Below are 13,975 nucleotides of genomic sequence, written 5' to 3'. Positions count from 1 at the left end.
GGCAGGGTGGTATTAAATTCAGTTTTATTGTTAGAACTGTGTCCAGTAGCATGCCATGATTCACCAACACTTTCAAATAGACTTTTTATATGATTTTTCTAATATAGCCTCTTTACACTGAACTGATGTGATGACTAAAAGGATATATATATATATATATATATATATATATATATATATGTATTACAAGGCTTCTACTATAATAAATTGATAATGATACCTTAAGCTATTCAATCAGTAATAACAATCTCTTGCTTTCTTAATCAAGGGGAGCAGCATAGTTTTATACATACTATATTTCATATGTCCAAAGACATAAAGTGGGACAAGAATTATTGTGTCCATTTTACAGATGAAACAACAGAGACAAAATATCAATATCTTTCTTTGTATAGTAGCTGTTCAGAGTGTAGCCTATGACATTTATAGATCAATCCAACTCTTTTTCCTAGCAGATTCTAAGTAATAGTGACTTAGTTCTACTGAAGAGGAGAAATTAGGACATGTGTTTTCTTTTCCTTTCTCTCTCCTCCAATTTGTCCAAGAACTTAATTTTAACTCTCACAAACTGTGTGAACTTGGCTAAATGACATAATCTCTAATGTCTCAGGTAACTCTTAAGTCTATGTTACAAACAATTTACTAATCTGCATTGGCAGTTTGTATACTAGGTATTCCCTACCTATGATTAAATCATAGATTTAGAGACAATCAATTGGTAAGCATTTATTAAGCTTATAAAGATATACCAAACATTCTGAACAACTTGCCTTTAAGTAATTCATTCTAAGAGGGGAGACAGTATATACATAAATGGGTGGATAAAAAATACATATTGAGTTAAGGGCATAACACATCTGGCTTCTTACCTACCAAGGTAGTGGCTCAATGGGAATTAAGCATAATAGGAGGTGATTGTTAGGGAAGGGGAACCTGATACAAATGGTTCTACAAATTGACTTTTGACTCTATCCCAATGGGTTGCTATGTCCATTACCAGATCTGTTTTGACTCTTTATGATTGATGGAAGCTGGAGGCAAGCTATTTTTGGTATCTGTTAATCCAAAAACATATTCTCTCCTTGCTCCAACACACACACACACACACACACACACACACACACACACACACACACACAGACCACTTTGGGGAGAGATCCAGGGTGAATGATGTCATTGATTCGGATTCAAAATACCTTGCTTCATAAAATCATAGGAAGCAAATTCAATTTCAGCCTTCCTTGAGGGCACATTACCTGCAGCTCTGTTTGGAAGAAAAACTTCTGTGGACATTGTGTGCAATCATAGATCTTGTCTTCCTGTCCATGGGCTGAGAAAATATGTTGCTGCAACTTGTTTGCTTGGACAAACACTGCAATGATAAGAAGTAGGGTGAACTTTAAGTTATTTCATCTCATAAATGCCTTTAGTCAGTGATTTCCTGAGGAAGTGCACGAGTATGGCTGACACATCTCTTTCCTAGGTTTGACTGAGGCCAAATAACTGGAGAGAGTGAAGCTATACTTATCCACTGTTGCTTTCTCACATTTGTTGAGATGAACTCTACTCTGTGTGTAATTCAACTCAAACAATTGCAAAGGAAAGATTTATAGATGCCTTGCTCCCTACAATTCACTTAAAAAAAATAAAGCTGGAAATTGTCAAATGAGCAGCCCTAAGAATGAACAAAAATGACTCATTTCCCAGCAACCCACAGGTTAAGAAAGTCTAGATGCCAAAGCTCTGTTTATTGTATTTGCCCAGAGTTGTAGCTAGCAAACAGTTCTCTATTTAAATGTGTTAATGCTAAAAATTATATCCCACAGCTACTCTGGGGCACTGTCTATAAATGTGAAACAGAACGGCAGGTAAATTCTCTTTGGATACTTTAAGATCAACTCTGCCTACACACTGAATGCAAGGGTTTCAATAATATAAACATGTTCAATTTTAATGACTACAAAACAAGGCCCTAAGACTGTGTAACAGTTTACCTAGGAGACATACTATTAATAATTAAATTGTATATGCCAGAGGCAGTGTTTGGGTTGGCAGAACTGACTTCTGATGGATGCCTCATGCACTGTGACCTAAAAAAAGTTTGCATCTACAATATTAATCTGTATAGGCAGGGAAAGGATTTATTAAAGATGCTGGCATTTGACTTTGAATCCACTCTAATCATTAAAATTATTCTAATTGCAAGCCAACATAAAATATTAGAATATTGTTCTTGTGAGTCATACATTTTAATCACATTTCTCATTATCTTAAAGAACTGCTCAAATTTCTTCTTCCACATTACATGCTTTGTTCTGGAGATTTTTTTCATTGTCATTTCTAAAATTCTTTCAAGATCCACTAATACAGTTTAGGTCTTATGGTACATCAAATGCCCTTGCTAATGATGCATTGCTGTCTTTTTATTCCATCAGTAAAATTAAAAAAATTAAAAAAAAAACAGGTTTTTAATACAGATCAGAATCAACTAATCTCCATGCACCTTCACACAATTTACAACTACTAGCTCAGATATTAAAAGATTATTTTATTAGGGATCTTACTCACTGGGAGAGCTATGATTAGTGCTATTTTGTGAAGAGTTCTTATATCAGATTTTAGAAAGTAGTTCTTACTCTCTCAACTTAATTCTTAACTCTTTATAACCAAAGCTACCCTAAGTTGTAATTTTAAAAAAATACTTTCTTATATGTATGTGTGAAAAGCATGGTGTACTGGGAAAAAGCACTAAATTTGGAATCAGAGGACCTAAGCACAGCTCTTGGACCATTAACTAACTTCCTATGAGATAATGGACACAAATTCTCTGGGCACCTCAGTTTCCTCATCAACAAAATGGTTGGGGAGGAGGTATGGTTAACGAAGATACTAAAGTTCCTTACAATTCAAATTGTATAAGGCTATTATCCTTCTGATGTCACATTCCTCCCCGGTAACTCACTCCTCTAAAAAAAAGTCTGGTAGGATCCATAGTAAACATGAAGACAAAGAAGGGGGTTGACTGAAGGAAAGACTAAAAGAAGTTCCTTCTCAGACAAATTGCTGAAAGCAGAACTATCAACACCTTCAGGCACTACTGTTAAGTCATACAGTGAAAATGGCTTTTCTTTTAAAATTTATGACTGAACAGTAATCTGTACTCTAAATACAGTGAAGCAATTAATTGATCCTTGGCATTTTCTTATGAGAAGAACCTTCCCTACCCTCATCCCAAATCATGTTCTTTAGGGGAGGCAAATATTTTTGTTTTTCTGACAAGCAGGAAGAAATGGACAGAACTGAGGGATCTTTGACCACTAATGAACCATGCAAATAGTGATTATCACGTAGCACTCGCCATAAAATGTATCTTTCACTGATGGGAGCATACACTGATGGACAAATCTGGTCATATTTATCCTATGAGTTTCATTTTAGCTTCTGATTTTCATCTTACATTGTTAAATAAAAATATTATGAGGTTTAATAAGGACTTCCTATAAAAAAGTAAATTTATTTTAAAATCCACTTTAAAAAAACTTAAACTGATTCCACATAAAACAGAATACATACTACTTGTTTTTCAGCTCAGATTTTGGGCAGAGCTACTTCCCCCAATGTTCTCTCATTGTATGGAGTAGGATATAAAACTTCCCCCTTCTAAAAAGCAGATGTATGGACAAAAGCACCACATTTCTCTTTGAACATCTGTGATTAAAACACAGCTGTTTTCAAGCAGCTTTAACCTTGATAGCCTTTTAACATCAAGAGGATGAAAGTGAGCAAAATGTGGGTCTCATTCAGCAATTGGAAAAATGCAAACTTCTGACAGAAGAACTTGAAATACCATTTGTGCACACTGATGGTTAACCCCCATCCCTATCTGAGGCTTTAAGTAGGCAGTGATCAATAATGCTAATAAGCAGAAATCAAACATCTTCCCCCAAATTGACCTAAAGTCATATCTGTAAAAGGCCATATCAATGGGAGGTATGCATTTGTAAGAAAGATAAGATGTTGCCCTAAGACACCCAAGAATTTTTGCAGGCATTGGTTTTCCTACCTGTAAAGCAGACTGGACACTTAAAGGTGCCTCCCATCCCTTCAAAGCTGTGTTCTATCAGGTGGCACTGAAGCTTGGCAGGGGAATCAAAGGTCTGATTGCAGAGTTTGCACTCATGGTTCAATCCTTCATCTGTTGAAGAAAAGGTAACAAAAGAAAAAAGTGAAACTTAACTAGGTTTGTTTCTTTATCATATAGCAAAGATATCCCTAGCAAACATCTAATCTATGCTTCTATAATTTGCATGAATTCTTTTTTTATGTTAAATAATGTTTACTAAAGACCTCTGAATACAAGGCATTTGGAATTTCATTGTTAAAACATTTTTCAAATTAAAAAAATATAGAATAATAAGTCATATCTTATTGAGGATGCATAGATTTTATTATATTACATATTAAAAACATATGTTGGAATACTAAATTAGAAGTGTCTTTAATTTTAAATATCATTGTTTTTAAGAACTATGTACTTTCAGGAGATGATCCAAGAAATAATATCGAAAACATACCAAAAAATGGATAATGGGACTGAATTACACTTTTTATATCTGGCTCTTTTTGCCAAAGGGAGAATAGATGTTATATGTAGTTTCCTTCTTTACTCTGTTCTTTTGCTTTTTCACACTTTACCAGAATTTCTTTTTTTTCTTAATCAGTTGACTCTTAAAAACCTGTTTCTATTCTTAGTACAAGGTTTCTTATAGTCTTACTAAGAATATTAGTCATTTTTCTGGCAGTTTTTAACCATTCTATAACTAGTAATATTTAGTTCTTTTCTGAGTTCATTTCTTCCTTTACATTTTCAAATACACTATTTTCCCCCTGATCTAGACTTTCCCCACCCTGAAATTCTCTTGTTCATTACATTGTGTCCAAGATCCTTCTTCACTAGCTCTAAGTATTTCCTTAATAATTTAGAAACATTTTCTATTGAATAGATGAGTTTAATAGTTGCTAGGTAAGGAGTTAATTTTATGTGCTAATTCTGATTAAAAGGGACATTGGTCCCCAAGTAATATTTAGAAACTGCTCTTTTGGATTTTTTGTCTTGTTTGTAGTGGCTGTGATGTGTTTGTTGAATAAATGAATGAATATTAAAATAGTAAAGTTCATTAAACAATAATCTAGTGAAAAATGACCTATTTTAATGAGTCATGAAGTCATATCACAATCATTGTCAGCCTAGATATGATATAATTTGAAGATACTGCTTCTACTTTAAACCAAAACATGTTTTTAAAAAATAGTACATTTTTATGAATCTCTTACACAAATCTTCGCATCCAAATTTTTTAGGGAAGACTGTATTCAGTGAAAATTCTATGCTGTTTCCAGTCCCAAATTCTGCTTATCCCAAGCAAAGCTGCATATATTTAACATGGTAAATCAAAAAATTTATCCAAGTTTTGCTCTTAAGTAACATTTTGTAATCTGTTAACCATTCTTCCCTATAAAAATAAATTTCCCAATTCTTCTGGTATAGTATTTTTTTATTTAAAATTTTACACTGTATCCTTCCTGAGTCCCATCTCAATTTGTTATCACAAACAATTAAAGTCAGTGGCATTGGTACCACCTCTAAGAAAAACCTCTTTATTGAGAGAGGCATTTAATCCTAGTTCACTGGTTTTCAGCCAACTCATGAACAGGCTGTCCCCTTCTTTCATACTATATGACTGATAGCCACAAGGAAAATTTACAGTGAAATCTTATGGGGGCAAACCAATGAGCTAAATAGATACATCGTACGGGTAACATGTCCAGATGCAAACATTTCCTTCCTTTGGGTCACAGGAAACATAATTTGTGTAAGTGGTGAGCCAACTGGTACTGCCAGCATCACAAAATCCCAATTACAAAGTGACTTCTTATTAGCTAAGTAGGAGTAGAATCACTCTATTTGTATTCCTCATCTTTCTTCTCACACAAGTAGGAGTCTTTAGAAGCAGAGGATTGGAATTTATAAAAAGAGAAGCAAAGCACTAATTAAGCCACCCGGTACTGTCTACATTTCCAAGACATAAAAACCCACTCTGCATTTGGGTGGCACAGTAAATTCCTTGATTATAATTATGTAAGAGGGGTTTTAATTGTGCATACTGAGATGACAAGGGGGTAATACAAAAAGCCTTAAGGATTATACATGATCAAGAGGTTTTGGTCCTTTCCCCCCCCCCCTTGAGTCACAAATAAAATATTACCTTCATCTAGAAATTGAAGAGTGTAAGGGATGCTGTTGTATATTAGGTAACTGGGTCAGTAAGTTAATCAGGAGCAATATTAGTGATACAGAAATGAATTTCTATTTTCCATAGGCTGTATATTATTATTTTGGTGTCATTATGGCAATTTGAAGCCTTCTTTTTTTTCCCATTCCTCAATCAAAACAGTTGCTAATAGCATAGCCATGTCTATGTCTATGTACACTTTTTCAATACTTCATTAAGAGTCTGTAATTTCACTAGCGTGGGTCTTCTTTCCATTTTGTTCATTTCTATTAACTGATTAGGATTTAACCAAACATCATCCAGTGGATAACACTTGGTCATATGCCTTCCTAAATGTAGATTAAACGAAAAAAAAAAGAGAAGGATTTTACTGGTGGTCAAGGGACAGATGCAATAAAAAATAATCAATCATCAATTCAGCAGACAAAGACTTTTCTTGAATTGTAATGGAACACTCTCTTGGCAGAGCTAAAATGAAGTCTCTAACTAAAGCCTCCCCACAGAAGTTATTCTTGTTCAGACTGACTTTTCCTCTTCTGTCTAGAGTCCTCTTATTTTGGTGATTATGCAAATTCCAAAAGTAGATGTAGAAATGTATACGTCTATATATCTATATCTATATCCATATCTATATCTCTCTCTCTATATATATATACCTACATACTTATATGTGAAATATATATATATAGGCTTATATACATATGTATACATATAAACATATTTTTATTTATATATACATGTATATGAACACTTACATGTATACATACATTTATATATATACATACATACATACTTCTGATACTGAGTTATGTATACAGTTCATCTTCCTCTTTAGGGAAGGCATTAGTATTCACATTTATAATATGATTTATTACTCATGAAATATAAGAGTTGGAAAGTAACTCTTTTATCTTCTTCTTTTGGACTGCTGCAGTCTGTCAACATCCTTCCTAAAATATTGTACCCAGAATATAATTTTACAGATGTGATCTACTCAGGGCATAATCAAATGGGACTATCATTTTCCCAGGGTCTGGACACAATAGTTTTTTGATGGTAAAATTATATCTATTTTTTTTGACTGACATTTAACACTGAAAAATCATAGTGAGCTTGCAGGCCACCCTGTCCTTCTGATCATTTTCATGTGAATTTCTGTCTAGTTACATGTAATTATGTGATTGATTTTCTTAAACTCAAGCACAGGACTTTGAATCACAAAGTAGTTCATGAAACATTATAAAGAATCCTGTGCATTATCTGTGTTAGATATTCATCTGCCTCTAAAATATGGTGGTAAATATGAATTAGTGCTCTAATTGATCTTTTCATGCTCAGTTCACCCAAAGCTGGCTTTTCTAATACAGTGATGTGATGGATGAACCACAGAAAACAAATCTGAAAATTAGAGTACAAAGACATAGATCCTCACATAGCAAATGGTACAAACACAAAAAACAATATTCTGGTAATGAAAAACACTGAAGAGCGTGCTGTGAGAATATCTTTGATAGCTATCTCTTGAAAAACACTGGTATTCTTTGAAAATATCTTTGATATCTGTCTCTTATCTCTCCTTTGCCTTTTCCCTACTTCCTACCATGATAGGACATGTATTGCTAATTATAGGTAGCATGAAAAATTTAAGAGGGCCCTCAAAAAGTTAGCATGATGTGTGATAAATCTATGTTCATTCATATTTGAGAATATTTTCAAAAAATGAGTGTATTTTTAAAGAATATGTCTTTATCTTATTCTGGACACACATTAGCAGTAAGAGGGATGACTAAATTCTACATCCTATTTTTTGTAAGGATTTCTAAAAATCTTGATAAATCTAGTTAAGTCTGGTCACTCTTTCCACTCTTATGTTGGTTTTTGTCTGACCTTATTCCTGCTTAGCAAACAAGATGCGCTAAGACAAGTACTACAGCCTAGAACCAAATTTGATTTTAATTAAAAGATATTCACCTTGTGACAAATTCAACAACTCCTTTTTCAAGTAAAGCTGCCAAGAAATACTGAATCAGAAACCAATCTAAGAAGCCATTTTATTCATACTTTGGAAATCTTTCTTTTTCTCTAAGAACAAGCATAAACACACATACATGCATATACATACATATGTCCCTCATAAAAAGCGCAGGATAGCTTTTAAAAATTCAATCAAAATAATCACCTATTTTTTAGAAAGGTGGAGGCTGACAATAATTGGAAAATACTGTTTGACTCATTTATTAAAGTGAGATTCAGATTCAATTTGTTTAATAAACTTTAGGATATTCTATTATGAAGGCTGGTGCAAAGTAATATGTAAGAGTTTCAAGTATTATATGTAAGAAATATAGAATCTTTAAAAAAAAAGTAACACCCAGGTTTAGGTATCAACTTTTAAATACTTCTAACCAAACTGGTACAAAGGTAATGCCTTGCAAGGGGGGAGAAAAAAATGGGGAAATTACAGTTTAAGTATATTACATGAATGAAAAAGAAGTAAATTCACTTTTAAAAATCAATTCGTGCCTTTCTAGACCAAATATAAAGCCACTTTCTCTCATACCCGGAACAGATCTTTTTATAAATATGTATATGTGTGTGTGTGTATAGATGTATACATATATTCAAAAAATGGGGGCGGAGAGTAATCTAGATTGCTAAAATCCCTTCCAAATCTAAAATAGTATGATTTAATATCCATCTATGTGAAACTAAAACCAACTACCACAGATTATGAACAGACCTTATAACTGCCTTTCCATGGGTATCCACTTTAAGCTATAACAGAAGATGATTTTGGCATAACTGAAGAATTATTTTACTGTCTGAATGTAGAAATCTCAGCTAAGTTAATTATTTCCGTTTGTTAATCCTCACTCAGGTGATACATTTGTATATAAATGTAAACAGGAATCAATTCTACATAGAAGAGGTTGATAGTAATGTAAATATTTACTCAAATATTAAATGTTTCAATGGAGAGAGGCAGAATGTAATTGAGGTGCAATCCATTACCTTAGTAGGGAACTTGAGAGTCAGCTATAAAACTTGAAAATGAAAGAAAAAAGGCTCACTCTCTTCTAAAGCCAATTAAAAAGGGGTAGATTATTTCTACCCCTCTGACTTCAGAAACCTGGGCCTGCACATCTGCTAATTTGCTACTTTTATTGCTGGAAAAACCGATAAAATTGTTACCATTTGGATGTTCACGCACAACTCAAGTTACAAGCTCAACATGGCAATTGTTAGTTTAACAGAAGACACTGACATTTCAATATAAGCTTTAAACAAGAGAAACCCTTTAAGCAGCCTCCAGACTGTATGTCCCATGTTTATGCTCCTTTTCCTTCAATAAAAACAAAAAACCTAGTGCAGCTACAAGCAAATGTTCAGTGGTTGACTTACATGCAGCTGTTATCCCAGTAACCACTGGGGGCCCCCTTATATTGTCTGATCAACACTACAGCCATTACGGAGGACCAATTTGTAACGGTTTATAAGTAGGACTCTTTCTCTCAGTTACCCCCGAGACTGTCCAGAAGGGTCCTTCAGCCTCTTACACTGCATAAATCTATAGGCTAAGGTCCAAAGATATAAACCCCCCCTGGTAAATCATCATGTGGCAGGGTCCATACTTAAAAGCTCTGATCAGAGTGGGAGTAAACTCTGCCCTCAGAATCCAAACACAGGAATCGGATGGCCTGCAGTTGCTGTAATTTTCCAGTTACAAAGAGTATACTACTATATAGCCTTGTGTATTTTTCTCCCTTTCCATAAGAAAACTATGCCCTAAACCAATTTCTTTTCCCCTTTCTACTTTTCTTCTCTCTTCTTCTCTAAGTTAATTTCCTGTGCACACATTTATAAGCCAGAGGTCTGAGGAGCAACAAAGAAAAGCCACAGATGACAAAACTATAACCCCTTGGCTACAATGGCTCACCCCAGAAAGCAGGGGGAGAGAAATCGGCCACAGAACTGTGCTGTAATTTGCCATGTTCACAACCACCAAATTCCTTCTAGGCTCCCACATTCCTGCCACTGTAGTTTGTTCTAAGAACCTACTGCATATATTTCACAACTTAAATATAAACAAAGAAAGGTGCTAATTTGGCAGTGGAGAATTTCATTCAGATTTCAAAGCCTGCTACAAGAGATTCGTTTCTCCAGCCCCCAAAAGTAAGGAACAGTTGGAGAGTACTGGGTAGCATGCTAACTTTCCTTCACACCTGTTTAAAAGTGCCACACTTAATTCTTCTGAAAGATCACATATGGAAATGGATGGTGCCTGAAAACTAATACTAATACCTTATTCTAGTGTCCCTCCCTGGAAAGCTCTGTTACTGTCAAGTCTTTCTTATTATGCCACAGAAAACAGGAAACACTGTGCACTAAGATAGGCTATGGCAGGATATGAAAAATATGAACAAAAGAACATTGCCATGAGAGCTGGTAATCCCCAATTCAAATGTACTCCAGGTTATAAAAACAATACTCTTAGCAATGCCTGGGGGGGGGGGGGGGGAGAGAAACAGAGAGACAGAGACAGACAGAGAAAGAGGACATTTTGTCCTTCTTTCAGCTACTATTTCAGGGAGCTATTGAAGGTATAAGACAGAATTGAATTCCACTGCCATTCTGGAGTTTGAGTTTGTTGTTGTTGATGTTGTTGCCAATATACCAAAGGAGTAACTGTTTTGAGCCTTTTTTTTTAATTCAAAAGCTCTAATATTGACACTATAATTTCCTGCTTTGGACTTCTCACTATCAGCAGGACTTGGGTAGAAAATGATACAACAGGGGTAGTCTGCACTGTACCCAGCAGATTTAAAAGAGCCTGGGGGCTGCCTAGAGCCCCATAAACATCAGCAGCTTGGAAACTAGTGGGAGGTCCAGGTGGGTAAGGATGGGAGAATCAGGATGTGGGATTTTAGCTTCTCTGAGATACAATATCATCCATTTCCTTGATGGCTGGTATTGGTTGTATAGAATACTTACTAGAGGGTCTCTTTTTCTTTATTTTTTTTGGGGGGGGGGTGTAAGAGAATACTAGAATATTATTCATAAAAAACAGATTGCTCTTCAATTTGGGTGACTTTAATAAGGGGGTTGAACTTAGAGATGGCAGGTGGAATGAACAGGAAGAATAAAAAGATCCTCTGAGTCTGATGGAGATGTAAACAACTACAATTCCTTTTCCTTCCTCCTGCCCCTTCCCCAAGCTTTTAATCCAAATCTAGAACAGTTTGAAATCAGGACTGAGAAAAATGTCAAGCCAGTATTCATCTTGAGGTGATACTTCCCTCCCTTTGTTCTCACTCCTAAGTCACATCTTTGAATGTGTAGTGGAAAGTACACTGTATTTGAAGACAGAGAATCTATGTTTGAATTTTGGCTTTGGACCCTAAGAGTTACTTGTAAATCACAGGACTCAGTTTCTCCAGATGCAGGATGATGGTAGTGAAGACAATGATTTCTGATGTCCTTTGCAGCTGTTAATCCTATAGTCCCCATGACAGACTTATTACCAACAATTCCACATACTCCCATATTCTTTCTTCCTCTCCCTATGACATTACAAATTTCCCTCTGTTTCCAAGGAAAGTTCAACCTATGGGTGCTATCCCATGGAGAGAAAATCACTAAGAAGAGAAAAGTTGCTCAATGTAGGCACAAAGGCTGTTAATGGGATAAGACCCAATTAAAGCAGAAATTCATTTCTCTGGAGGCTGTGTAAAAAATTAAAGCTGCTTGTAATGAAAAACCATATCTTCTATATCTTCAATTTCAACGTATTTCTGTCTAAAGTAAAGGTTGCCTTTCAGTTCAACAACTGTTCACATTTTTGCTTGGCTGCATTCACACTGGCTACATGTAGTAAAGTCCTTTCACCATGTGAACCTTGGTGCTGGTCTAATTTCTGCTAAAACAGAATTTCTTAATGGAGGAAGAAAAATAATAATAAGAGTCCTTTAGCTTTCATTAACATACCAGGTGTTAGAGTAGAGCTTTGAAAAATAGCATATTTCGATGGAATAAGGCAAGATTTAAATATCATGGATGCTCTATCTACTGGATAACAGTGGTTGGTAGGAGAGGAGAGCAGCAAAGGGCATTTGACTACCAAGAGAGTGTTCAAGAAATGAGCAATGGGGTTATCTACCAATTTATGGGACGTGCATAATTTGCCACTCCTGAGGTCTTGCCTCCCTAGAAAGTGATGGTGCTGAGATTAAAGGGATATGGATAGGTATTAAACCTGTGGTTTCATTAGTCTAAGAATCACCCCAGTGAGGAAATTTCCTCTACCAATGCAGGTGAGCACCTTCTCTGAGACAAAGTCTAGAGACTTGCCTGGAGCACTATGAGGGTAAATGAATTATGCAGGAACACACAGTCAATTTGTGGCAGAGGCAGGTCTTGAAACTAGGTTTTCCTGGTTTCAGGATTGGTTTTCTATCCCCCTATGCCATGCTGCCTCTCCTCCAAATCATGAAAATTAAATTAAAATTCTATGATTATGCCAGTTGTTTGAAAAGAAGTTTGCATATCAACCATGCACCAAGACTCGGCTATGTAATGTATATCATTATGCAACTAATTTAATCATGAATCTCCATTTTAGCACTTCATTGAAATGGACTTTAAAACACTGGCACAAATATATGCTCTAAAGGTAGATAGAAACTGCTTCTTGGGTCAGCTTGGCTCTGACCAAAGTAAGATGAAATCATCAGCAAACTGTCTCATCATGTGAACACAAAAGATGTGTTCTGCATTCAAAGTAAATGTGAAATACAGTGTTTTTTTTAAAAAAAGGTGTAAATGTATCTATGTGTATATGTGTTGAAACCCCAGATTTGCCTGAATTACTAGGACTGCTATACAATACTTGGATTTTAAATGTCTTTCTAAATGATTTCCCTTCCAGCAAGTCATGTCAGAAGTCTATACTTTTCATGCTTTTAGTTTGGACAGATGACTTTTTCTCTAGTTTGATGGTAAATACCTACTATTAATGCCCCCACGTCTGGGACTTCCGGCACTGGTGGAAGTACAGGTATAGCTACCTTCGAGTACTGCACAAAAAAAACACAAATTGGTCAAATGGAAAGAGGATATTTCATGCAGCATAAACCAAATGCAACCTGTTCTAAAGTTAGGTCTGCTGGGAAAGCATCTCGCAGAACTGAGACAGTTGAATAGTCAATATTAATTCCACACAGCGGTTGACTAGCAATTGGCACTATATACTATACACAACTCTCATCAGGTGCTTTTTGTTGTGGTTGTTCTGAGTGTAGACCAAGGGTCAAGGCCTTTCCTTTTTTTCTTCCCTTCTTTTTCTGGCACAAAGCCACTCGTTTGTCTTAAGAGAAAGTCTCCAAATACTGAAAGGCTGTAAAGCACTGCTTGCCAGCTGCTTCTCTGCTTTAGAATGAAATAAAAACAAAGAAATGGAATATGGTTCACCTACATGGACTTTCACAAGACAGGAGCCCTCAAGTTTAATGCTAGGAGAAGCTGGATGGGAATATCTAGACATAGCACTATTTATAAGAATCATTGTAGACTTACAGACTCAGAAAGTTACAAAAGGGTCTTAGAAGTCACCTACTTGCACTCCTAAGAAACTTAGATTATTGATACACAGCTGACATGTTCTGAAGCAAAGAGAAATATTTGGA

General features: G+C 35.4%; 1 protein-coding gene across 8 annotated transcripts in view; it reads right to left on the bottom strand.

The window, feature by feature from the left end:
• ZNF521 (zinc finger protein 521) overlaps window positions 1-13,975 on the bottom strand; it is a 363,098-nt gene that overhangs the window by 36,074 nt on the left and 313,049 nt on the right. For 6 of the 8 annotated variants that reach the window (XM_074200375.1, XM_074200373.1, XM_074200376.1 and 3 more), the window contains 3 exons: window positions 13,301-13,366; window positions 4,064-4,195; window positions 1,257-1,372 (listed from right to left, as the gene is read on the bottom strand). In XM_074200375.1, coding sequence (XP_074056476.1) covers window positions 1,257-1,372; window positions 4,064-4,195; window positions 13,301-13,366 — 314 coding nt within the window. The remainder of the gene's footprint in view (window positions 1-1,256; window positions 1,373-4,063; window positions 4,196-13,300; window positions 13,367-13,975) is intronic. The other 2 variants (XM_074200379.1, XM_074200378.1) reach the window with 1 other exon arrangement.

Source organism: Macrotis lagotis, chromosome X, assembly GCF_037893015.1.
Source record: "Macrotis lagotis isolate mMagLag1 chromosome X, bilby.v1.9.chrom.fasta, whole genome shotgun sequence".
Classification (NCBI taxonomy): Eukaryota; Metazoa; Chordata; class Mammalia; order Peramelemorphia; family Peramelidae; genus Macrotis; species Macrotis lagotis.
The sequence above is the reverse complement of the archived record's forward strand: the minus strand, read 5'-3'. Positions and strand labels throughout refer to the sequence as shown.